The sequence below is a fragment of the Pleurodeles waltl genome, chromosome 5, assembly GCF_031143425.1.
Source record: "Pleurodeles waltl isolate 20211129_DDA chromosome 5, aPleWal1.hap1.20221129, whole genome shotgun sequence".
NCBI classification, from domain to species: domain Eukaryota; kingdom Metazoa; phylum Chordata; class Amphibia; order Caudata; family Salamandridae; genus Pleurodeles; species Pleurodeles waltl.
In genome coordinates this window covers 1,211,343,784-1,211,371,135 of record NC_090444.1, presented here as the reverse complement: position 1 = coordinate 1,211,371,135, position 27,352 = coordinate 1,211,343,784, and the positions used below count along the sequence as shown (strand labels likewise).

Here is a 27,352-nt window from a genome sequence, read left to right as displayed (position 1 = left end):
TATTTGGAGCTCTGAACACTGGTCTTGCCAGTCTACTGATAACCTTTGTGTCAGAGGGTGCAGTCACAGTAAGAAAGTAACTGGCGTCAGTGTACACAGTTTGAGGTTGTATGTGCCTTCCCTCCGCACTTTCAGAGTGGAACAACATTGGCTTGGAGCAGCACAAAGCCACTTACCAGCACGCAGGACTACTGCTTTGAAGTTTCTGGATCCAGCTAGATGCAGTGAAATATTCAGAAGGTGAGGAATTTGCGGTTAGCTATAGTTCCCACCAGAAAGATTTTTACTGAAGGTAAATAGCTTGTTTATTTGAGTCGGACTCTGACCACAGCCAACCTGCTTTTGGTGATGATGGAGACAAAGTTTCTTCACACATCATATGATGATGAAAATTTTATATGGATCTCTGGATCTCCAAGAGGCCAATGGGTTTGATTATTCACCTGACACTATCCAAAGTCCCCCCCCCCCCAGTACTTCCAGTGAAGAGTCAGCTCCCTTCACCATGGTGATTAGAAGGGCACCCAAAGTCTTACATTTACAACTGCCTTCTGTTGATTTTCAACTGAACAATGTCCTCACATAACTGCTGAAACCCAGACCTCATCAGAACCTTTGCTACCATTCAACAAGGGCTTAACTGACACACTCGGGCATGTGGTCCAAACCTTGCTCTTATCTACCAGTAAAACAGATAGGTGTCTTATCGCCGCAGGAAAAACTCCTGGTGACCATGCCTTTCTCATGCGTCATTCTAATCCAGAGGGCCTGGTGATACAGGCCTCCACCAGCAGACTTAACCCCAGTTCCTCTCCTACGACCCTTCCGGACAGGGAGTAAAAAAGAACAGAGGCTTTTGGGAAGAGGAGGATGTTTCAAGGCAGTATCCACAGCAATGTTACCCCTTCCAAGGCATCGCTAAGGGCATTGACATTTGGCTGTGCCAGGTTCCAACATCCCAACAGTGGGTCCCCCAGTCCTTTTGAGGTTGGTATAAGGGATCTAGCAGGCAACATACAGGCCAACAGGAGCAACAAACCTCCCAATCCCCAGCCCCCTCTGGCAGCAGCCTCCAAGCTGCTTTAGTTTACCCTTAGCTGTAAACGACCACTCGGTGGGAGGCAGGATCACTCATTTTCTGCACTAGGTTGCAAGCAATAAAGTCCATCAGGTGGGTCCTACGATATTATTCACAGGGGCTGTGCACTGAATTTCCTTTTATTCCCCTCACCTACTCTCCTTACATCAGAGAGGCTTTCAGAGGACCATTTACCTGTCCTTGATATCTGTCGGGTAGCAACAGGGGCATTGGTGCACACATTAATAAAGCACTCCTGCCTTGAAAGCCAGGTCTGACAGGCAGGGCATTTTTGGCCATTCAGTCCTGCAGGACTTTTTTTTCTTCTGAGTCATTCCGCAGACTGACCACCTTGGGAGTTACTGCTTTGGTATCTGCTAACAAGGCGAGAAATCTGCAGTTAAAAGTATCCACCAGTGGAACAAGTTACTTACCTTCCGTAACTCTCTTTCTGATGGGTAGTGTATTTAACCTGCAGCTTCCTAACAGCCCTCCCACCTCCCTGTTCCATGCACTGATCTCTTTTTGCCATCTAAAAAGGTTCCAAATTAGAGATCTGCACACTGGTACTTCCTGGTGTTTTCTATTCTGAGTCCGAAGGCACAGAAAGTGTCAGTCAAGAAACTGGCAGCAGTGGGCATGGGTGGCTCCTACATATGTCTTTGTTACTTCACTTCTGGGACGGAACAAGGTCAATGCCGAGCTGCACAATGCCATCTATTGGCATGCAGGAGCACTGCTATGCAAACTTCCAGATTCAGTCTGCTTTCTGATGAGTATTCTACAGTTGAGTTTTCTGGTGTTAGAATATTCACCAGAAAGATCATTACCTACGATAAGCAACTTATTCTGGTTTGCCACCGCATGTCTACATAGTAAGAGGCTCATCTTGAGACCTGTTGCTAGTCCATGAGAGTATGCAAGTTTGAGGATGTATAGTCTTTCATTGGCTTTATCATTGGAGTGTGGTATGTATGTCAATGTCCTTGATTGTGGTTTTTTGTGTGGTGTTGGAAATTAGGTTGCATATGTAGTTGTGGGTTCAGCAGAGGCACAGTTACAAGAATGTCTGTGGGCCCAATCTGATAGAGACTTCTAGTTGCAGATTCCTTACCTTAGAAATTCCACAGGCGTCAGTCTGGATCTGAAGATTTTTCTTGTGCAGTACCCCTGTGCACCGTCTGGTGGCATTGGCCGGCTCTGTCATCTGCGTCGTGTGCACCCGATATGACATCACACGACCTATATAGGTGCCACCCCGGTGCACTGATGTCAGTTCTCTTCTTTGTGTGCCAGCCTATGCGCAGAATTGAAGAAGCCTATTCCATGGTGGTGAGAAGAGCGGCCGAGGTCCTGAGCCTCAGGCTGGCTCCGGTGGCCGTCAGCCTGGGGCTTCCTCTTCTGAACCCCTTTTGCCCTTTAATGAAGGACTCACTGATGTTCTGCTGGGGCCTTGGTCCAAACCTAGCACAGGGGCTCCTGTTAATAGGACAATCACCCGCCGCCATAGACCAGCACCTCCACCATATTCTAGACCTCCAGTTCCTCAATCTCTTCCTCAGGAAGAAGTTCAAAATGCTCACTATGGCTCAAGCGCTATCTGCCCTGGACTCCGGAGACTTGATGGTTACGCTGGACTTGCAGGACACATATTTCCATATTCCCGTCTTGCCAGCCTGCAGACGTTACTTGCGGTTCACAGTACAGCGCAAGCATTTTCAGTTTACTGTGCTTCCCTTTGGCCTCACCAGCACCCCTCGGGTGTTCACCAAAGTGATGGCGGTGGTAACACCTGACTCCCTCTCAGACGCTCCCCTTCTTCTGAGCTGTTCTGGACACAGTGGAGTTTCTGGCCTATCCTTCCAAGCTGCGAGTCCGGAATATTCAGGCTATGGTACCAATGTTTTAGCCTTTATCCTGGATTTCTGTGAGAATGACTATGAGGCTGCTGGGCCTTATGGCCTCCTGCATCCTGCTGGTAACACATACTAGGTGGCATATGCAAGCTCTGCAGTGGGACCTGAAGTTCCAGTGGGCACATCATGAGGGGAATCTCTCCGACATGGTCCAGATCTCGGAGAGAACTGCGCAATTGCAGTGGTGGCTCCAGGACCATGATTGGGTCAGAGGCAGATCCTTCTCCCTTCCCTAAACTCATCTGACAGTAGTGACAGATGCGTCACTCCTGGGATGGGGTGGCCACCTGGGAGAGGCAGAGATCAGAGTCGGCTCCACATCAATCTTTTGGCGCTCAGGGCGATCAGACTAGCATTGAAAGCATTCCTTCCCTCTCTCAAAGGGAAAGTAGTGCAGGTGTTCATGCACAGCACCACCGCCATGTGGTACTGCAACAAGCAGGTAGGGGTGGGGTCATGGACCCTTTGTCAAGAGGCCCTGCATCTCTCAGGAACAGGAACATCAGGGCATTTCCCTAGTGGTTCAACACCTGGCGGGCTCTATGAATGCAAGGGCGGACAAACTCGGCCATCGATGCCTGGTCAATCACGAATGGAGTCTCCATCTGGAGGTGGCACAAGGCCTCTTTCAGCAGCGGGGAGAGCCTTGGTTAGATCTGTTTCCCTCCGCAGAGAATGCGCAATGTCAGCTGTTTTGCACGTTTGAATTTCCAAGGACGCATTCGCTCTGCAGCGCTTTTTGCTTCAAATGGAACTTGGGCCTCCTCTGCGCCTTTCCGCACATACCACTTCTTCCCAGAGTTCTCAAGCAGAATAAATGCGACCAGGCCCAAGTGATCCTTGTGGCTCCGGACTGGGCACGAAGGGTCTGGTATCTCGAGATCGTGAGCATGGCCATTGATCCTCTGATCAGACTGCCCCTTCGAGAGGATCTTCTGTCGCAGCAGCAGGGCATGGTTCTCCACCCGAACCTGTATAGTCTCCACCTTCTTGTGTGGAGATTGAGAGGCAGCAGTTTACAGCTTTTGGCCTTCCTCCCGAAGTGGCAGCCAGGCGTCCCTCCACCAAAACAGTATGCGCCTATCGATGGAATAAATTTGTGACATGGTGCTCAGACAAGTCTGTTGACATTCCTCTCTGCCCCGCTATCTGAGGTCCTCTTGTTTATACTTTCTTTAGCCTACCAGGGCTTTGCTTTGGGCACCCTCAAAGGTTATTTGTCTGCTGTCTCTGCTCTTCTGAGATCACCTGACCAACCCTCCTTGTTTAAATCTCCTATTCTTAGTAAATTCATAAACGGTCTTAGCCATATGTTTCCTCCCTCACCATTCATAATGCCTCAGTGGGATTTGAATCTGGGTCTTCTAATGTGTGCTCCTTTTAGGCCACTTCATAACTGTCCGCTCAAGCTTTTAATTTTAAAAACAGCCTTCCTTGTGGCCATCACTTCTGCCCACAGGGTGATTGAGCTGCAGGCCCGTTCTCCGAAGACACATTCTTTTCCATCTATCCTGACAAGGTGGTGCTTAGTACCATGTCTTCCTTTTTACGCACTTTCATGTAAGCCAATCCATCACCTTGCCTACTTTTTACGTGCCCCCACATCCTTCTAAGGAAGAGGAGAGACTCCACTGCCTGAACATCAAAAGAGCGTTGTTGTTCTACCTTGATCATACCAAAGAGTTCCGGGTGGATGATCACCACTTTGTGGGCTATGTGGGTGTGAGCAAAGATTGGGTAGTGCAGAAGAGGACCATCTCCTGATGGATCATAATCTACACTAAAATGTGCTACGATTTGACTAAGAAGCAACCCCCGGAGGGTGTGCGTTCTCACTCTACCAGAGCAACAGCTGCAACCACGGTTTTAGCACACAGATTTCCATACCTGGACATTTTTCAGGCAGCAAGGTGAGCGTCATTGCACACGTTCACCAAACATTACTGCCTAGATAATCCGGTCAGAAGGGATGGGTATTTTGCCCATTCGGGCCTGCAGGACTTCTTAGTATGATCTTGATTCGCAGACCCGCCCCCAGGGATGGTATTGCTTGGGTATCTATTCTAAGGTAAGGAATCTGCAACTAGAAGTTTCTATCAGATGAACAAGTTACATACATTCGGTAACTCATTATCTGGTAGAGATATATTCTAGATGCAGATTCCTTACCGAACCACCCATCCTTCCCACTCTGTGAACTGATTTCTAGGGACAGGGACTTCCCTTTCAGAGCCCTAGTTTTGATGCACCAGTAGTCAGTGTTCTTAATCGCCCTGCGCTTCTGGCATGGAAAATTGTGAAAAGAAACTGACGTTGCATGTGTTGGAAGTGTTTTGGTGTTTGATGGGTAGTACATTGCACTTTGTTTCTGCTTTTGTTTAGCTACAGTTTGCAGAAAGTGAATTTTTTTTTAATGATAGGAAGTTTTTCATGTTGTTGCTCAAACCAGCCTTGAAGTAGGTTCCATTTCGTAGATGGGTATATTCCCAGGTCACATAACATCACGCTTTCCTTGTGAGGGGGACTGGACCTGTTTATTGGTTGTTGCCATTCTCCATCATCTGCTTGAGATGAGCCAGGTCATTACCTTCCTTACGAATTCCAAGATATTTTGAATATATTTTCTCTTTGTTAGCACAGTGTCCAATATTTCACCACTTGCACAGAGAATGATGTTCCACCAATGTGCTTGTCCTTGGAGAGAATGGAAAACATATGTACGAGTGTGGAGCAAAGAGTGCTGTACTATCTTTCAGGATTTACTAGCGTTAAGTATGGACCATTTCTGTGGATGGCCATGTAATACATGCAGAGTACCTTGATGACAGAGCGTCAGGGAAACACTTTGAGTTCTGGTGTAATGCATTCACCTGGGCAAATGTGTAGGAGCTCTTTTTCTGCTGCATTATGGAGTGTTTGTAGTCTTAGGAGTAGGACGTGTGAGGTCAGTAGGTAGATACTCTTTGCTTAGTCTAGATGGAACATGAGAATGGCAATGGTTACCTGTAGATTGTATGGAAAACATAGGCGAGTGAAAATATATCAAAGAGTTTGCATAGTGTAGTAAGCGATTCTTGTGACTTGGTTTACTTGGAGAGTATAGAAAGGCTGGACTTCATGATTACTTCCAAAGTTAGTGCTACAGTTCATTACGCAGGTGGTGGGTCAGGTTCCTAGAGCCAGATCACAAAAAATAATAATTACTACACCTGTTCAGAGCGGTCTGCTGTTTGATATTTAGGTACTGATAAAAGATGCTGATTGTTTCCTAACGCAGTGGTTGTCATTTTGTCATCCTCAGAAGCATGGAAGACTGAGCTTGAACCGTGGGTTCCAGAACGGGAGAGCTTCAGGTTACACACATCTTTACAGATGATGCAATAGTTGTAAGCTGTTAATTGTTCCATTTGTCACAAATTAGAATCTCAGTTTTGAAAGTGTATGTTTGACAAGCTTATTCAGCTTCTGCTGACTGCTTGAAAGTAGTTGTCAAGTACTGAGGGTCTAGATCCTTTGGGGTTTTCAGTTTTAGGGTGCTCTTTGTGTCAGAGACATTATTTTAGCAAGGTAGGTTGGATAATTCAGTTATGTCCTGTAGTAGGATAAGATAGAGGTCAAAGAAGATTGGTGAGATAATAGAGTTTTAAGGTATGCTGAAGTTGGTGATGAAAGAAACTGACTTAAAATGGGCCAGTTAGCTCATTCTAGATATGCAGTGTAGATAAGAGGTAATGTCTATGGTAATTCCTCAGATGCCAAGTGCCTCTATACTCTGCAGCAGTGTCTGATAGTGCACTGTTTAAAAGGACAGATACTCTATTTTAGGTAAGTAATTGTAGGTCATCTCAGATGATGAATATGAGTAGAGTCAGTACCCCAAGGTTTTTTTCTTGATGAGTGGTCTGATGTAGGAGGTCTTCAATCAGATGCCTGAAGTTATATTGATGAAGATGGTTCTTGCTGAGGGTAGCACTTGTGGAGAGTAGGATCCTTCAAGGTTTGTGCTGATAAGAGGTCTAATGGAATCAGCCACCCAGCTTACATTGACCAGTGGGGCTCAAACATTGTTTGAATGCCGCCAGAGACTGTTGACTGCCAGTGTGATTTTTGTGTAGGTCCTGGTCTCGTTCGGCTGCTTGATGGTTGTGTTGCTCCTGAGGTACCATTTCATGCGCTTTGTTTTTTAGATAAATTAATTTGTGATGGCAGTGTTTTTGCATTCTTAGTGGATGATTTGGTGTTCCTATTGTGGTGTAAAACATTTGTTTTTTATTTCTTCCACTGGCACTGTAAGGCGTCAAATTGTGCTTTCAGTTTCTTTGTTATTTTGTTCATCCTTGTAGGTAGGATATTGTGACATTTTGAGGGGTACCCGTTTGTTGGAGATTAGGAAAGGAACTTGTAAGGCTTTTCCATGGCATCTGGTTCAGGGGCACCAAACCAATCAGTGAAGGTTCAGTTAGATCCAATTTGGAGCCTTTTATTTCTAGTTTCCTACGCAACCTTACTGTTGGACCCTAAACTGAGCACCAAATACACACATTTAACACTTGACTATTAACAGAGCGATCCAAGCTTTACTAAAGGAGGTGATGTGGGCTAGAGATTCAGAACTTAATAGAGGCAGTAATGACACTCAACAACATTACCAATCCGGCAACTGCTTTGACTTTAACAGAAAAAATACTTTATTATGTCCACAACTAAATATAACATATAAAACTATATAAATACACACTGAGGAGCGCTAAGCAGACTTTTCACAATATTCAGACCCTGCTACTGTGTAAAATGCAAGGTGTGTTCAATTGCTAAACACATTGGCTTTGACACTGGGTTTCAGTGCTGAATAATGTTTTGCCTGTAGGCTTTTTAATTTGTGGCAGGGAGTTTGTACCACTAAACCTCACTCTAAATGTATGTGTGTGGGGTGCAGCCAGTCAACTTCCAGCCTTCTCATGTAATATATTTGGGCAAGGTGGAAGAGGACAGAGTAGTTAGAGAAAGTTTGCAGGAAGTACGGTTAGTTGGGATTAGTTGAGATAGAGGAGCTAGTGGGAAGGTTGGAGGAGGTGGAATATGCGGAAACATGGCTATAGGTGGATGAACTTAGTGTGTAGGCATGGTAGTGAGGAGCTACAGTTTGACCGAACAGAAGATTTAGGCAACGTCTGAAGAGTGTGGGAGGCTAAGAAGGGAGCAGATAATTGGAGGATTAGAGGGGAGTTACAGCTGTGTCGGCCGGTCTTCACTGGAGGTATGACAGTAGGACAGATTTTGTCAAGAAGGTTTTGCCCTGTTAGTTGGGCACAATTATGGGAATTCTTTGTTGTGGTTTATGTCAGAGTGATGGGTACTTCACTACCTTTCTCTTGTTTGTATTTTCTACTCATAGCTTATGACATTTTAATTGAGGAGGATGGTAATTGCCACAGGGGTGAAGGAAGGTTGGCTTCCCTGACCGCATTCCCCTTCTTCATGAGGAAAGGTGGGGTGGTATCTTGGGAGCCATGGAAGGAGGGCAGAATCTAAAAGGAGATTGAACATGTGTTGAGCAGACCATCCTAAGCCCATTGCAGCATTGAGGAAATGTAGTTCTGAATTATGTGGAAGAGTTTTATTCAGTGGCAGGATTCTGAGGCTCTTTTCAGAGAGGATATTTCACTATGCCCAACTCACAGGAGCATGTTCAATTTAGGGAAAGCATATGTGTGCCGTAGTGGAGATCATTGGACACTAGTGAAATCACCTTGACTTAACTCTCCTAAGAATAGCATGAGTTCCTGTGCTTCACAGATTAGCTCACTTGGGTATCCACTTGTTGGTAAGTGGAGTGAAGTGTAATTAGAAGGGCTAATTGTTGTGATCATTCCTGACTCTCTTTCGCTCGTTCCTGTCCATTTCCCCCTCTGGGTGCTGTCATTGATTGATCTTTGTGTATGCTCAGTGGAAGGAGACAAAGCAATTTTTATAACTTAAGGGCAGTGGATATTTGATTTCAGCCACCAAATGTGCCTTCAGTAACTCAGGGGTAATACTGTCAATAATTGCATGTTTGCTTGCTTCGAATCCTAGTTTGCTATGGGGGACAAGCTGATTGAGGCTTTCTTCAGGGACAATAAAGCCACTTTTAGATGAACATTCTCTTGAGCATCCTTCAGAAGGTACCCAGATGATTCCAGGGGATGTCTTCCGTGCTGCCTCTTTCAGCGCTCCAGAACCTCTTTCTTGATGAGAGCTATTTCCTGCATGACTGTAAACAAGAGCCCTGACAATGTGCCCTGAGCTCATTCCTTAAAGTGAAGCATGGTGAGGCAGGTACCGCCTGATGGGTAGATGATAATTCTGTCCGGTTACACCCAGAGGTGGTGATCTTCAGTGGCTGGAAGATAGTTTGATGTGGGTAACTTCTTGCTAGCCAAAGTTGGATCACTTAAGCTCATTCTCACAATATTATAAAATCATTTCCTTACTTGAAGCTGTCAACCTGGCATATATCAGTGAGGTTTGCTGCACTTTTGTTGTGAGATTTTAGCTTACTTGCTCTCTTAGAGAGTGTAAAGATTGCAGGTGATAAGCATCAGCAGTCATTTTGGGAATGTGGGGATTATTTTCATCATCAGATTTTTATCTGGAACTAAAAAAAGAAATGCAGAAAAGGAAGGAAGAGAAAGATAAGAAAACATAGCACAGGAAGAAAGCAAGGCTTAAAAAGGAGGTAAAAAGAGTGAGAGAATGAGACGGAAAGGGTAGGGTGGTGGAAAAAGAGTCATGAGGTAAACTCGAGGAGGTAGCATTAGTATTCTAAAATCCTGGCTGTTAGGCTCCTAAGAAAAACTTTGCACCCCTGCAGTACTTATTATTATTATTAGTAGTAGTAGTAGTTGTAGTATAGTAGTAGTAGTCATCGTATTAGTATTATTGTTCATATTGTGATTATCCTCTTAGCTACTGAGCCTTCCCAAAACCCTGTGCTGAGCCCTTTTTTGGTTATTTGGGGGGTAATTTTTGCGTAGGACTTTTATTTCCAGATAAGGTATCCACATCAATCTTGCCTCCTTTTTTTTTTTTTCCAACATCCTGGGGATTCTAAAGTTACAGCGGGTTTTTGATTTTCCCTGGGGGGGGGCGAGAAAATAGCCAAAATGTAGCTACATTTTGAATTTTGGGGAAAAAAATAGAGAAAAAAGTGCTCTAGATATGTGTCTGTTTTTTTAAAAATAAAAATGGCATCAATGACCGGTTTGCTGTGCTAAAGTCACCCTTTTCCTGGCTTTCAGGATCATACAGAGCTGAATCAAAAAAACTACAGTTTAGGCATTTTTCAAAGAGGTAGCCCATTTTTCCTAGTTTTTGTGCTTTCATCCTACATCCAGTTTGTGGTGGAAACCAGTGCGAAACTCATGGGTGATCCAGGAAAGCTATACATTTCTGACAAGTAGAACAAATTCCATATTCTGCTACGGGTCATATGTGTAGATCCCTCAAAGTTTCCTCAAGGAAAATAACTGAAATATTAAAAAGGAGTAGGAAAAAACAGCCATTTGTGACAATGTTTTTATCTGTAACTTTTTGGCATGATGGCCGATTTACAAAAGCAATGTACCATTGCATCCGTTAGACCCTTATGGTTGTGAGGATTTATAGGGTTTGTAGGTTCTTCAAGAACCCTTGGTACCCAGAGCCAACAACTGAACTGCACCGTACAATGATCTTTAATTGTGTACTGAGAATAGATCAATTCACAAGATGAAATATATTGAGTGAAAAATAGGTATCAAGATAACCTATGTTATAGAGGTAGCTCCTTGTATTTGCTTGACCAACTTGTTGTAATTTTAGAGGACATTAATATAGTAACTCGCTTTATATGGTTCCGGTTACCCACCAGTAGTGACCAAACTCAGTTACAAATTGTTGTCTGATAGCGACTTCTAGCTGCAAATTCCTTACCTTAGAATTTCCAGCTTGGAATCCGAACGTTTTGCTGAGCAATACCCTTGCACGCGCCATAGGGTGGCATCATTTGGATCCACGTGGTGACGGCGTCGTTGGAGCCACCACGTATATCCGAATGATGCCACCCGTACGTCAGTTCTTTTCCTTCCCCAACGGTTAAAACGCAGTTTTTTTTCAGCTTTTTGTCGAAGATTTTTGCTGTCTGTGCGAAGGTTGCCATCTAAGAAGATGGGTTTCAAGCTGTGCGGTGCCTGCCACTGCGCCATGTCGGTGATGGACACCCCATAAGGTATGTCTCTGATGTATAGACCGAGTCCACGACGAAGTCGTGTTCCGAATGCTGGGCCATGGTGCTGAAAGCTTTGAGGGAGTGGGCGCTGAAGCTCATGTCAGCCCGGCAGTCGACGTGGGCTGACCTTAGAGGTCACGGTCCTGGTCGAGAAGGTGGTCACGGGACTGCTCCAGGAGCCCCACGTCCCCTTCATCCCACTCAAGGTCCTCTGGGCCCTCGGGGAAGAGGCACAAGAAGAAGTCATCCAAGTGGACTTTAACACGCCAGTCGGGAACGTTGACGTTCCAGGCACGGTTCTGCGGAGCCGTTGCCAGGGCCGACTTTGAGCCTCCCCCTTTCTGGGAGCCAGAGCCACCCCCGGCATGCCTTCAGGCCCTGCGGGGTCGGCAGGGGCCCCATGAGGTCTACCTCAGCGGCTTCGGCCTCAGCGCTGAAGGGGTCTCTTGGATCTGATATCGGATCCAGAATGATGCCGAGTCCATACAGTCGGCCTCCTCTGGCGTCACTCTCGACATCGACGCTTCCCGCTCCACCGGCACCCAGTGGTAGCAAGAGACCCATTCTAATACCTGATGATCTGGAGCCGGAATAGCCCCACACAAGGCTGATTACGACACCAACAGGTGCCAGATCATTGCCTGAGCCATTCTATAATCAGCCAGGCATTTGTGAGGTATGGGATGTGTCTCAGGACCCTCTGGAGTCTCAGTTGGAGCAAATGGACTGGTGTTAGGAGAGGCTAGTGGACTGGACACCTCTCCAGATAATGGCATGCTCTCACGTCCTACGGTGGCTACGGAGGAGGGAGCATCATATGGTGGTGGGTAGGGCAGCTGAGGTCCTGGACCTAGATCTGCCTATGGTGCTGGTCAGGACTAACCTCCTGACTGAGGTGCTTCAGCTGGGGGTTTCCACATCAGAACCAATGTTACCCTTTAATGAAGCCCTCACGGCTGTCCTGCTGGGGACATGGTCCAAACCCAGCACAGGGGCACCTGTAAATAGGACAGTTGACTGCCACCATCGCCCAGCTCCAAGTGATCTCGCACAACACCCCACAACGGAGAGCTTGGTGGTCCAAGCCTCAATTTCCCATGGCACCTTCCTTTCCACTCCCCCAGATAGGGAATCCAAGAGGCTGGACCAGCTTGTGAAGAAAATGTTTTCATCCTCCAGCCTGACATTAAGGTCAGCACACATCTCATGCCTATTGGGCCGTTTTTCCCATACTTTATGGGATACTGTGGTGCAGGTGCCTGCTCAGGTCCTGGAGGACATGCGGAACACTCTCCCACAATCAGTCAAAGATATGAGAGATGGAGCCAAGTTTACTATCTGGTGTGGTTTGGACACGACTGACTCACTGGGTAGAGCGATTTCGTCGACGGTGGCCCTTCTTCGCTGCTCCTGGCTTCATACATTTGGCTTTTTGGGAGATGTCCAAGCAAACCTTATGGACATGCTCTTAGTTGGGTCCCATCTTTTTGGCAAAAAGGCAGACTCTGCGCTGGAGCACTTCAAGGACTCCCGGGCTACAGCCAAGCCCTCGGGCCTCTCAGCGACCCCTTGCTAACAGTCTGTCTTTTGCCCCTTCCGAGGCTTCGGAAGGGGCAGGGTACCACGCCATCCACAGACCAGCTACCGTCCTTCGTCAGGTCAGCATCCTGTGCGGGGACGAGGTTGTGGTACCTTCAGACCCAAAGGGTCTGGCCAAAAGTCGTCCACCACCTCTACCCCCCACAGCACCCAAGTCCTTCTAGTGTGATTCTGCAAGACCATAAGCATTCAGTTGGAAGGAGGATTCAATTTCATCTCCCTCACTGGTGGTCCATATCATCGGACAAATGGGTCTTGCAGATCATACAGAAGGACTATTCCCTCCCCTTCCAGTCTTTACCTCCCTCTATGCCTCAGTTAAAAGAACGGCTGATGGAGGATCACATAGTCTTGCTCTGCGAGGAAGTTATGGCTCTCTTGGCCAAGGGAGCCATAGAAAGGGTCCCGTTGTCAGAAGTAGGCAGTGGTTGTTATTCCTGCTACTTTCTGATACCCAAACAAAACAAGGGTATTCAACCTATTCTAGATGTGCGGGATGTCAATCTCTTCCTCAAAAATGATAAATTCAAAATGCTCACTCTGGCTCAGGTCTTGTCTGCCCTAGACCAAGGAGACTGGACAGTAGCATTGGACTTGTAGGATGCGTATTTTCACATCCCCATCCTGCCTGCACACAGGCATTACTTGCAGTTCAAGGTGGGCCACGAACAATTTAAGTTTGGCATGCTTCCCTTTGGTCTCACCAGTGCCCCTCGGGTGTTCGCCAAAGTGATGGTGGTGGTAGCACTCATCTGCGCAGGTTAGGGGTTTCAGTCTTCCCCTACCTTGAGGACTGGCTGTTGAAGGCTCCTTCGCCTCAGGCTGTCGTCACACACCTTCAGGCTACGGCGAACCTCCTGCATTCGCTGGGATTCACTATAAACATGCAGAAGTCACACCTGACTCCCTCTCAGATGCTCCCTTTCATGGGAGCTGTTCTGGACACAGTGCAGTTTTGGGCTTAAACTCCTGAACAGCGAATCCAGGATATTCAGGTTATGATTACGATGTTTTGGTTTCCTGGTTTTCGGTGAGACGGACTCTGAGGCTGTTGGGCCTCATGGCCTCCTACATCCTGTTAGTGAAATATCCCAAATGGCACGTGAGGGCTCTGCACTGGGATCTGAAGTCCCAGTGGGGACAGCATCAGGGGAATCTCAACGACACAGTTCAGATCTCAGAGGGAACAGCAAAAGTTTTGCAGTGGTGGTTAGTGAACTGCAATTGGGTCAGAGGCAGGCTCCTCTCTGTACCCCACCAGATTTCACAGTAGTGACAGATGCGCCACTTCTGGGATGCGGTGGTCATCTGGGAGAGGTGATCAGAGGCCTCTGGTCTCCGGCGGAATCTGGATTCCATGTCAACTTACTGGAGCTGTGTGTGATCCGACCAGCATCGAAAGCATTTCTTCCTGTTGTAAAAGGGAAGATGGTGCAGATGTTCACAGACAACACCACTGCAATGTGGTACTACAACAAGCAGGGCAGTGTGGGGTCATGGACCCTTGGCTAAGAGGCCCTGCGTCTGTGGACATGGCTGGAACAGCAGGGCACAACCCTGGTGGTTCAACACCTAGCAGGTTCTCTGAACGCCAGGGCAGACAAACTCAGCCGTCAATGCCTAGCAGATCATGAATGGTATCTTCACCCGGAGGTGGCACAAGGACCCTTTCAGCAGTGGAGAGAGCCTTGGTTAGATTTGTTCGTCTCCACAGAGAATGCGCGATGTCAGCAGTATTGTGCTTTGGAGTTTCCAAGGCAGCACTCGATTGGCGACGCTTTTCATCGCAAGTGCAGTTCAGGCCTCCTGTACGCCTTCCCGCCCATACCACTTCTGCCCATGAGTTCTCAAGAAAATCATTAACGACTGGGCCCAAGTAATTTTGGAGGCTCCGGACTGGGCACGGAGAGTCTGGTATCCAAAGCTTCTTAAAATGAGCATCGATCCTCCGATCAGGCTGCTCCTTTGGGAAGATCTTCTGTCGCAGCAGCAGGGGAAGCTTCTTCACCCGAACCTGTCAACTCTGCGCCTTCATGTGTGGAGATTGAGCAGCGGCATTTGGCAGTCTTCAACCTTCCTCCCTAAGTCTGTAAAGTTATTCTAGCAGCCTGGCTCCCTCCACTAAGACGGTACACGCCTGCCGTTGGAAATGCTGTGTAAATTATTTTACAGAAAGATCTATTGATCGTCTTTCTGCTTCTCTCTCTGGCATTCTTTTCTTTATAATATCCCTTGTCCAGCAGGGCTCTGCCTTGGGCACTCTCAAAGGGTATCTTTCCGCCAAAGAGCTTGTACATAAGTTCCCCCTATGCCCTTTGTTATGCCTCAGTGTGGCTTAAATATAGTTCTCACTTTTCTCATGTGTGCTCCCTTTGAGCCATTATATATCTGTCCCCTCTGACTGCTTATCATCAAGGCAGCCTTCTTATAGGCAATAATATCTGCCAGGAGGGTGAGTGAGAGGCAGGCTTTCTCATCTAAGCTGCCGTATCTCACCATGTTTCCGGACAAGGTGGTTCTTAGAACTCGTGCCTCTTTCCTCCCCAAGGTGGTGACCCCATTTCACATGGGTCAAAGCATCACCCTCCCCACTTTCTTTGCTCCACCGCATCCCTCTAAAGAAGAGGAACGACTCCTACAGCTGAACCCAAAAAGAGCATTGTCGTTTTACCTTGACCGCACAAAAGAGTTCCAGGTGGATGACCAACTCTTTGTGGGGTACGTGGGCGCAAAGAAGAGTCGTGTAGTGTAGAAACTAACCATTTTGCGCTGGGTCAATATCTGTATTAAGATCTGCTATGCACTGGCCAAGTAGCAGCCTCCTGAGGGCTTGAGGGCTTATTCCACCAGGGGCAAGGCTGCTACCACTGCGCTAGCACCAGGTGTTCCACTCCTGGGTACCTGTCAGGCAGCACCATGGGCATCATTGCACATGTTTGCAAGACACTACTGCCTGGTCAATCAGGTCTGTAGAGACAGACACATTGCCTGTTCGGTCCTGCAGGACTTTTTAGTGTGAAGATCTGTCTGCAGCCCATCGCCAGGAGTTTATGGCTTGGGTATCTATTCTAAGGTAAGAAATCTGCAGCTAGAAGTCCCTATCAGATGAACAAGTTACTTGCCTTCGGTAACGCATTATCTGGTAGAGACTCTATCTAGATGGAGATTCCTTACACCCTCCCATGCCTCCCCGCTCTGCAGACACGTCTAATAGGGTTAGGAATGGTCCCTTTCAGGGCCCTAGGTTTTGCACAGACAAACTGTTAGCTCTTTCCATGGCTCTGCGCCTCTGGCATGGAAGTTAGTGGAAAAGGAACTCATGTATGCATGTCTGGGTGGTGCCTTTATAGGCAACTGTGATGTCACAGATGGCTCCAAAGACATTGACGATGCCACGTGGATCCGATCGACGCCACCTGACGGCGCGCGAATGGGTATTACTCAGCAAAACTTCCAGATTCCAAGCTGATGCTTGGAAATTCTAAAGTAAGGAATCTGCAGCTTGATAGTCTACTCCAGATAATGCGTTACCGAAGGTAAGTAACTTGTACATGTATACACTTTGAATTGTGCTACGTGTTTCTTGATGTGCTTGCTCTTATCTCAAGCTGTATCTGCACTCAGATCTAGATGTGCTGGTACTTAACCTCTAGTTGTGTTCCCACCATCTACTTACCTTCAGTTGTGACCAAACTTATCAACACTTTGTTTATTATTCACTTCAAATTGTTACCTGTTTCTTGATGTGCTTGTTTTATCCCAAGATTTGTCTATACTTACCCCCAAATGTGCTGGTACCTGCCTCTAGTTGTGTTCCCACCATCTACTTACCTCCAGTTGTGACCAAACTCAGCTACAGTTTGTTTCTTATGTACTTCAGATTGGTTTACTTGGTTCATGATGTGCTTGTTCTTATCTCAAGATCTGTCTATAATTACCTCAAGATATGCCGATTCTTACCTCTAATCTTGTGCACAGATACAAACACACAGTTACTGTGCAACACCCTACTATAATCTATTTAATTCCAGACACAGCTTCTGGGGTTAGGCCTACCATAATGTCTTGTCACCTGATGCTATCCAAATGGCTTAGCTTCTTATTTCGATGCACCTAGGACGAGCCTTTCTTGACCTCCACCACCTCTCCAATTGTTGCTATCGCTATGATTACCTATGCAGAATATGGCTTCTTGTTCTTTTTCCTATTCCCCTTACCTTCCTTCTCTTTCTTCCATTCCCCTCCTTCCCCAGCCTCTTCCTGCCCAACTCCCCACTTTCTCCCCCTTCCACACCTCTCCCTGCCAACCCCATCACTCCCCTAAGTGTCCTTCCACTACCCCCAGCCCTGGGTGGCCATCGATACCCTCCCTTCATTTAATAGACACCAAGTGATGTAACCTGCATGATCCACCATCCCCCATAAATGCATAATATAAAGATATTATCTCTCATTGTCAAAGGTTTAAATCACCCACAAAACACCATAAAAAGAGACTACCTACACAAACTTTAAAGGTGACTGATCCTCCTAGAGGAAACAAAAGTTGTACTTAAGGATGCCATCCTTCTACTTTGTTGTGTGATCTTGCCTGTGCCCCAGCCGTCAAAAAAAAAAAAAATGGCCTCATCACCCTTATCTTCAACTCATTGGGCTTACAAATTATCTCAGCGGAAATTGATCTTGAAGGGAGATGGCTAATAACAAGACTCCAAAAATACAACACCAAAATCTATATTGTGAACATTTACACCGCTAACAATGATGCTCCCGAATTCTAGTCTCAATTAAATAAAAAGCTGACACTTATCCTTTACAACTCAAGAATGATTGTGAGTGGAGATTTCAGCCTACATTGGGATATCTTAGACAGAAACTCCTCTTGTACTTTCATACTGAACAAATCTCATAAACAGATGCTTAACTTATGCAATACCAATGTGTTGAAGAAAATATGGAGTCTGTTTAATCCAACTGGCAGACTATACGTTCTTTTCTCACCCTCACACTCATTATCTCATATTGATTATATGTAGTGGACAAATCTGTGCCCCCAATACATCCAACTCCACTAAAGAACCAATTCTCGTATCAGACCACACTTGTATGTGCGTTCTGCATGAAGTTTTACACCCCGTAGCCAAACCGAAATCCTGGAGAATGAACAATCTACTTACAGGAGACCCTATGTTTGGGAATGCAATCAAAGGTGAAATCACACAATTTCTGGAAATTAATAGGAATTTGGGACCCCCTCAAATAATATGAGACGCCTGTAAACCACCATCCAAGGCCACATGATTAAACTGATATCCTGGAAAACCAAACAAGATAAACTTCAGCTAGAAAATCTAGAGCAGAAAATCAAACTTCTTGAGAAAGATCAATAACAAAACCAGACAAATCACTCCTAAACCAGCTATCGAAACTGAAACATTACTACAATATAAACTTAAGCAACAAGGCACACTTCATTGTAAACAGAAACAAAGGTATTGTATTCTGTGGGCGTAACAATTTGGGGAAATTATTAGCGTCCTTCCTCAAAAACAAAAAAATACTGTTGCCCGAAGATAACATCCATTATCAATTAACACAGATCTCCCTCTACCAGGGAAGAGGACTTCCTCTCCTCCTTCCTTCCTTAAGATTTTACCGAAACCTTTAAACTAACCACACCTCTTATGAAATATGCTTCCAGCACCTCAATATGATACCTATAACCAAACAAGCATTGGCAAAGCCGATAGGTTGTGCCTATGCAAGAGCTATTGGCTTTGCCAATATGTTTTAGCCATGTTGTTCAGCAGTATGTCTGCTGTTCAGCATGGCTAAATCCTAGTATCATAGAGGAGAGTGGTGTGGAGTGTCATACAGTAGAATGGCAAAGAGTGGAGTAGAGTGCTGTAGAGTGAAGTGCCAGAGAATGTCGTATATTGGAATGGCATACTGTGGAGTCGTATAGAGTGGCAAACACTGGAGTGGCATTGAGTAGAGTGGACTGGTGTAGAGTGCATTGGTTTTGAGTGTTGCTTTGTATAGTGGCATAGAGTGCAGTGCATTGAATTCAGCGACATGCAATGCAGCATGGTAGAATGCAGTGGCATAGCTTAGAAGGTGCATAGTAGAGTGGAGTGGCACAGAGTGGATTGGTACAGAATAGAGTGTAGTGGGCAGTGGCATGGAGTGCAGGTGCGTAGAGTGGCATAGAGCGGAACAGAGTAAGTAGTGTAGAGTTGAGTGGTACAATGGAGTGGCGTAGAGTTGAGTGATGCAGAGGGCAGTGGCACAGAGTAGAGTCGAGGCATTGATTGCAGTGGCATAGAGTGGGGTAGTGCAGAATAGAGTAGAGAGGCATAGAATGCAGTGGTGTAAAGTGGAATGGTGCAGAGAAGAGTGGAGTGGGATGGAGGAGTATTTATGGTGTGGTGGCACACTGCCATTGCAGACAACACATTTTCAATTGAAATGACCATTACATTTGCACAGAAATACAGTATTACTAATAAAACTAACAGTGCACAGATGAAAATGTGTGGAAATTACGTCACCAAGGTTAATGATTAGTTTTTATAATATGAAAGTATTTGTTTCCAACACACTTCAGAAATAACTAAAAATGTGCTCCATTTGTGTGTTCGTAATTCTGATGTTACTCTGAAATACTTACGAAGTTCAGTTGTTTTGGTGTTCTAGAAAAACTCTTTCCTACCTCCAGTATTGAACTAGATTGTCACACAAATCGTCTCACTCTGAAGTCGGAGGGAAAAAAAGCAAGCACTCTTGGAAGATAGCATGTGACATATGACCTCGGACTTTGAATGCACAGCAAATGCGATCAGATAAGAACAACATTTAAACGCCTATTAACAGAAATCAAGTTTGTAGGAGGATACAGAAAACACGGTTTAGGCAACAGGAGGGACAAAATGAACCTGGAGAGCCTAAAGCAGATGAAGCCAGCAAAAGGAAAACCAGAAAGTATGAGTTACAAACCACAAAGCCACTGATAATGAGCGGAATGCATTCCTAGATCAACTTTCTAAAAGTACCCAAGATGTTCTTAGCAAACCCAACATCTGCGATGTCTGGTAGGCTGTGACCTAAACAGACCTGAAAACCAAAGCCTCACTTGAAAAACCTATATCCCAATGCGAGGTTGAAAAAGCTATAAAATCACTTAAATCTAGGAAGGCACAATGGCCAGGCGGCTTTCCCTCCTTGTTCTATCACTCTTGGGGATTTACTCTTACCAAACCTATGATGGACTTCTTTTGTTATTTCACTACCCTAAACTGGCCCTCCATTTGGTCTAACCTGACAGCTAATAAGATTACACCCTCCCTTCCACAGTGCAGACTGGACTGCATATGTGGCCTACTGGACCCCTTAAAAACTCTTTAAACTCGGTCTCTGGGACTTAACCATTTGCTGGAGCTCTGGAAAAGAGATGCGGGATCTTAAACACATGCTTCCCAGATGCACGTTATCTAACAAATTCTGATCTGAGATCAGTGAAACTATCTCCCACATTCTGCGTACCAATTGAACTCCTCATCTCGCTTATATAGCACTGGGTGCTCCCCCTGTCCCCTCACCAGAAATAATCCACTGCCTAAATGATGAATAACATATGTTAAGTAACATATTAGTTTTAACCGGTCTCAAATGCACCCTGTCATAATGGAAGGACCTTTCCAAATTATCAACTCAAACATGGTGGGTGTGGGTCCAATTCCCTGGGGGCGGACAATTCCTTAAACACCTACATGAAAACCTCTTCAAAGAAAAACAAACAAAATCTGGTCAAGGCTAGACTCACACTTTACTAACCTTCCCCACACAAAGGCGCCTCCACTATTGAACCAGTAACACTCACTGTCTCCTCCTACGCCCCCAGAAATACACTCCGTACTAAATTCTATTTACTCCCCTCTGATATCCACCCACCCCCTCTGCACCCGTGCTTCCTTCCCACTCCTGACATTCCCACCCTTTTTCTCCTCCCAGCTTCGTCCTCCCCCTCCCCTCTTCCCATCCATTCTACGCCCTTCCCCATCTCTCCTCACCACCCCTATTATCTCTTCCCCCCTCCTCTGTCCTTCTCTCGCCTCTCTTCTCATTTCCAATCCCTGATACTGATCTGGGGTAACCTGCCACATTGAACACTCACTACACACTCACTGTATCAGACATACCTCCATATATTTCGTACTGGCTGTTATATGATGTCTGCAAACAGTCTCTTTGGCACACCTTATCCTAACCACCCATACCCCGTTACGCAATAAATCAATTTATTTTCTCCTTTTGTTTTGCCTCTATTGTTTTATAACATTTCAATAAAAATGATTTGAAACTAAAAAAGGACTGACTTGCATTTTACGTCCTGATTAAAATATTAAAAGCACGCTTCAGTGAAAAAAAGAAAACACCAAATATTTTCTGTATACAGTGCATCTATGAGATAAAAAATGTGTGACGGCTCAGTGTGCTTTAGAGATGTAAAACAGTCCCCAGTGCATTGCAAGCAATCCACGGAAGATGGAATGATGCCCCAAACAGCCAATCGGATGAGGTGAGAGAGTTATGCTCTAATGATCGGAGCCAAAGTCCACTCGGTTTTAAAGAATTACAGCTCCACTGTCAAACTAAACGTGAAAAGGTCAGCCCTGGTCCAGAGTCCGTTGCGACGCTGCTGCACTGATTCCCACCCGTATTACTCAGTATTTTGTTTTTTTTCGTCTCCATATGCTTCAACATTTGCGTTTCCCTCTATATAAACATCTCACTTATTTTAGGCAAGAAAGGAGAAGACGTCACCTGGAGCATTCGAGACACAGTTGTAAGCACATATATCCAGACTCATTTGTAAGCACATATATCCATGCGGTGCTTTGCGGGAGTGCATCCCACAAAATGCATTTCTTTTTAGTACCGGCATTGTGAAATAACCGTAGAAAGTGCCTTTTATGTATATCTGCACTTATCGCCTTATGTCGACATTACCTCTAAAAAGTTTGAGCTTACCGAGCGAACAGAAAACCCGCTTCTGTGACACGTAATATATTCTAACGGGACGCTTGCGATATTTTTCCACAGCTATTCGGAGCCATTCTCCCGCCAAGCCCGTGCTTATCTTCGTATCATCCAGACGTCAAACTCGACTCACTGCGTTGGAACTGATTGCATTCTTAGCTACCGAGGATGATCCAAAACAGTGGCTGAATACGGATGAGCGAGAGGTAGGCGAACTCTGCGTTTTTGTCCCATACAGCTCACCAGTGGGCGGCTAAAAGAACTGCATGGAATATATGGTTTTTTTGTTTGTTTTTTACACACCACAGAGAACTGTTTTAATAAAAATTTTCATCCTCGCATACCAGTCTAGGTTCCCACACACCATTAAAGCCATGAACACACAGTTGTATCTGAGCTTGTCCTGTTACACATAGCACACACTCACCACAATGGTAAGGTAGTTTTTTCGGTTGATGTGCCTGCCTCAGAGATTGATGCATAACTTTCAGGTCCCAGTCACTGCCTGGCACAGAGTGGGACAGTGCTCCATATCCATTAGATGGCCCAATATATCTCTGACTGCAAACCTAAAGCAAGGAGTCTGCATAAATACCGAGTTGTGCATTCGGTATGTGTTCACTGATTTGTACCTCACATCCCGCATCAAGCTCTGGCTATCGAATACTTCATGGATCTCTACCAAAACGGCATGTTATAAGGTTGAGGATATTAGTTGGGAGGTCACATTGCAACTTTAATCACCTTGTATTTTGGCAACATTACCAATATCCAGCCATTCTGATTTTATATCGGTTGCCTTGAATGCCTTGTATCATTTTGTCTCAAATTTGGTGGAGGCTCGTCCTATCGTCACATTGTCTTTTCGCATTCGCTTGAAAGGTTGCCCATATTCTTTGAGATCATGACATTTTATCCCCTTAAATCACTTTCAATTTCCCCAGACTTTAGTCCACCACCAGCTCAATGTGGGTGGGTCCCGTACTTTCAATTACTGGGCAGTGGCCTGCCTGACTCCTCGTTACATCTGTGAAGTGGGTTTATCTCTAAAGGAGACCTTAGTCCCTCATAGGCTATGTCTCCCATTATCCAAATCCAACTGTTCTATTCCAAGTACAACCCTGGTTAAGTCTTTTATTTAGTTCAGGTTCTTTTCTCAGACGTCTTTCACAACTTCACATTCCCACCACATATGAAAGTATGTTCCCTGAGTTTTCAGCACCCATCTAAGCCTCCCTCTGAGCTTTCATCGTATTAGGATCAGGTACCATCTGAACATAACCTCACAGATGCTCTCTTTTTATAGAAGATATGATATAATAGGTGAATTAGCTGCTCTCTGCCAAAGCTTTACTTAAGAGCTTTCCAATATATTTTTATCTAACGATATAGGATTTTAATCTTTAGAAATACTGCACGGATCGAGTGAACCTTTTTTCAAGGCGTTGTTGGGAAAATATTATGACATGCCGTTTCAGATATTTAAGAAATGTATATCATTTTATTTTGGTCTCTGCGGACAGAAAACAAAGCTACAGCAAATGTAACTTGCCCGACTACAAGGCAACATGTCAGGTACTTTTTTTTGTTTTCTACGGTACATAAAACTAACTTTAAAGTATGGACCCTCATAATAAAAAAAGAACCCTAATCATTTCATCTCTATGAATCAAAAAACGCTTAACAGCTTTTCTGGCGTAACCAGTTGTTCTCCTTTCTCTGCTAGAGACCTTCCATGCCAAGAGTCAGCTCAGAGCTCTGCTGCCAAATTTGAGAACAAAAGGCTGTTGATGTCTCTTAAAGATAAGATGAAGAATGTTAAGCGCATTCTAATTCCATTTACTAGTCCAATACCGTTGACCCTACTGGTCTTCAGTTCTTATCCCCTACTTTCTTCGTAAGTAACAGTCTCCTTTCCCTGTTGCTTTTTTATTTCAGAAATTCTTCTTACCTATAGCAGGAATTCCAGAATCGTTAGTTTAATGGGGCTGAGGACGAAACATTGAGCAGGGCCTTATTGGTTTGCCATCCCGTTGGCAGTGCTTACTTAATTTTAGGAAACCGGTTCGCTGGGGAAAGTGAATCCACAGCATATTTGGAACTAGTTAGTGGTTTTGCAGCGTTAGCTGTATGAGAAAGTACAAGACCAGGCCTGCCTTTTTAACAATTTATTTACATTTTAATATAGCACACCATGACGCTAGAAAGCATAGATCAGTCATAGTCATCATGCAATGAGCAGGGAAATACATATAGTAAATTGATGTGTATGCACCATGCTATTTCTGTCTTTATTGACACATTGGTATAAAAGGTATAGTGGTACCGAAGTTTACATACTCCAAACCTACGACCCAGACGCTGCCTCCTTTTGTTAAAAAAAAAAACAAAAACTGACTTTACCTGCCAAAATGTGTCATGGCTCCGGCCATAAGACCAGAAGATGGGCTTCAGTCCAGATTTCTCACTGGTACGCCCCCTTGCCTTCTGGAGTAAGTTGGTAACATCAAAGCAGCCAAAATCGCCACTTAATACAAAGACGAAACTATTAAAAGTGGGCTTAGTTTTGTTAAAAAAAAAAAAAAAAAAAAAGTAAGGATGCGATAATGTGTTATTACAGCCGTTCTAGGAATCAGTAATTTTGCTGTGGCTGTAACCCTTCCTAACACAAATAAAGATCTGAGAGACCTGGTACAGGCGGTTTCAGGTGACAGGGACCTCCAGTACTTACGATCAAAGTCCTCCACAATTGATTTATGTAAATTACGTTAATTAAATGCTTTCTTTCCATGTCTGCGTGAACTTGCAAACCTACAAATGCTCAGCGTAATTGTAAAATTTGGAACAGGACTCCATCCCTTTGCCGCTAAGCCCTTAGGGGTATCTTCCTATAGGAATGCAGAAGGGATGTGCGGTTGTTCGTTACAGATAACAGTGCATAAGAATGCATGTTTTATTGGACAGCTATTTTCTATTGGCACATTAGAAACTTGTCAAACCAATTTTTTTAAGTACACTATAGGATCCAGATTGGCTAATTGGCTACATGGAGTGTTTTTTTTATTTCAAATACAGTCATTGGATGTACCTCGTGCCATGACAAGAATCCTATGGTTTTAAAAGAATTTTTACCTTCAATGTGCACTTTGAGTGTCAATACATTTGAAAGTGTGTGTGTGTGTTTTTTTATAGGAGTCTTTATTTGGATTGTCTGTGTGACTCCATAATGTTACTTGGTATTAGCTGTATTTGACACTGGGGCATTGTATTATGTATTAATGTTTAATAAGCTTGTCGCACACATAAACAACATTTTTAGTTAAAAAAAAAAAGATCCGAGTGGTTCCCAGAAATCTTAAGGATAATCCCTAGGGTGCACAGCAGTGACGTAAGTATCTTTCAAGTCATTACAATAATGCATAATTCGGAGCCACATTGACTCTTTGGATGGTCTATTGACTCCTTGGGTGGCATAGTGCTCATCCAGCGCATCACCCCACGTCTGTTGGCAGAGAGCATAGGCATAGGCACAAATCTGCGCCTATTTTTATTTTTTTTTATTTTATTTATTTTTAGTATATCCCCAGTTGCCCCCAAGAGGGCCAGCTCAGAAGATAGAACCATTTTGACCCCCACCATGACACTAAAGCAAATACATCAGTCTAGTAGTTGAGAAATAGAGGGCAACACATACAACATGAAGAGGAGTGAATTTAGCCATACCCTCCAGGGAGTAATATAAACGGTGGAGAAACTTACAAAAATATCAAAAATAAATAGGGTATTTTTATCCTGGGAGCAACAATTTTTCCTACATTTATTGGGAAATTGTATAAAACCAACAGATATCTCCCACGCTTGTTTAGCCATGTATTCTTGCACCTTTCCAGTTTCCCTCAGTTCCGCATACATGATGACATTGTCTTACTATTGTCTGCCCTATGTATCATTTCAATGAGCAATGTGAGTCCTGACGGAGATCGAGGATAATATAAAACAAAAGATTTCATGTCATGTAGCACCCTTGGCCTTTTGTTCCTGTAGGTCTATAAATGCCTCGTTCAGGAAGCAATCACCTTGTACAACAGTTCCGATAGTGTTCAGTTCCCAGTATCTTTTCCTGAGTTTTTACCAACATGGGAGAAAGTAGCGGATTACGTCTTGCACTCAGTGAGGGCTAATAGGGTACTTCATATCCAGTACATTAGCAGTTTCCCACCACGCCTATCAATTTGTTACAATACGACCCCAGCATGCCGCTGCCGGTGCCCGCAGGCCTAGCAAACACACTTTTAATCTTTGCGTCGGCACTGCACGGCAATTCTGTGGCACCCTTTAACCCTCCTACTATGCTACCCCATAGAGCATCTTGGGCTAGCCTTGGTGTCCACCAAGCGACGCAGCAACCAAGTACGTCTTGCTCCTTTGGGTATTTGGGCTGGCGAAGCTCACAACTTAGGTGGCTTGGTTGTCATGCAGATTAGGTGCCCCCCTCCACCCCCATACATGTAATTATGTAAAAACCTGACGTAACACAAACTTGGGGCCTCCAGGAGGTTCAGGGCCTGGGCCAGAGAGCTAAATCTGCCCTCCCCTTTTGACGTTTCTGATAACAGCAGGTTTTGATCTCAATACATTGGCTAACTTTTTAGAAGGAGCTCCTAGATGCAGCCAGTCCTGTCGGGAGGCTTGTGAGTGTCTTCTTTGCTCTCTCTGAGCAAAGATACAGTGCCTGCCCTAGTAAATAATTCTCTTGCCATTCCACTTCCCCAAACTCCTCCATTTCTCTCTCACCCACAGCCTGAATTCCCAAATCTAGGGAGAGTTAGATAGCAGAACCCAGGCAGTGTAAGACTTTAAGATTTTACCAAACCTAAACCATCATCCATGTTTTCAGTGACATACTGGATTTTTCATTTATATTTTAGCATGTTTTTATTTTTATAAATTTTTTGCTAACCTTCCGATGGTTATGTTGCAGCTAGGAAAATCCTTTTTCAAATTCACAAACCGTGTTTCGGTCAGATTAGCTAATAAATGACCACAAATCAAGGGATGAGTCTTTGTCTCCCATATACCAGTTAATTACCCACTTTTTCTACAGCCAGTCAGTTGCAATACTTCTCTAGTATTGGTTCTTTCTTAGATTCACTTGCTTGAATTATCTAGTCGTTGAGCTGGAGTTCTGTGGCAGAGATACTAGTAAAAGTTTTCTGAATCCTTTAATTCTTTCGCTGTTAGGCCTTTTCCCCCTAGTGCTGGGCCCTTTTTTGGCTATTTGGAGTAGTTTGCACTTAGTCCTTAGCTTGTGTGCATGAAAAGTTGCAATCTTTGCCAATTTTGTGTCCTTTTTTACCATTATCCTGGGGATTCCAAACGTGCCCAGGGTTTGGGGATTTCCCTGGAGGGGACTGAGAAAATAGGCAAAATATATCAAAATTTTGAGTTTTTTATTTTTTTATAGAAAAGTAT

The 27,352-nt window shown here is 44.8% G+C and overlaps 1 protein-coding gene across 1 annotated transcript in view; it reads left to right on the top strand.

The window, feature by feature from the left end:
- ASCC3 (activating signal cointegrator 1 complex subunit 3) overlaps positions 1-27,352 on the top strand; it is a 1,806,704-nt gene that overhangs the window by 1,447,181 nt on the left and 332,171 nt on the right. The window contains exon 30 of the mRNA XM_069235471.1: positions 21,944-22,086. Within this exon, the coding sequence (XP_069091572.1) occupies positions 21,944-22,086 (143 nt within the window). The remainder of the gene's footprint in view (positions 1-21,943; positions 22,087-27,352) is intronic.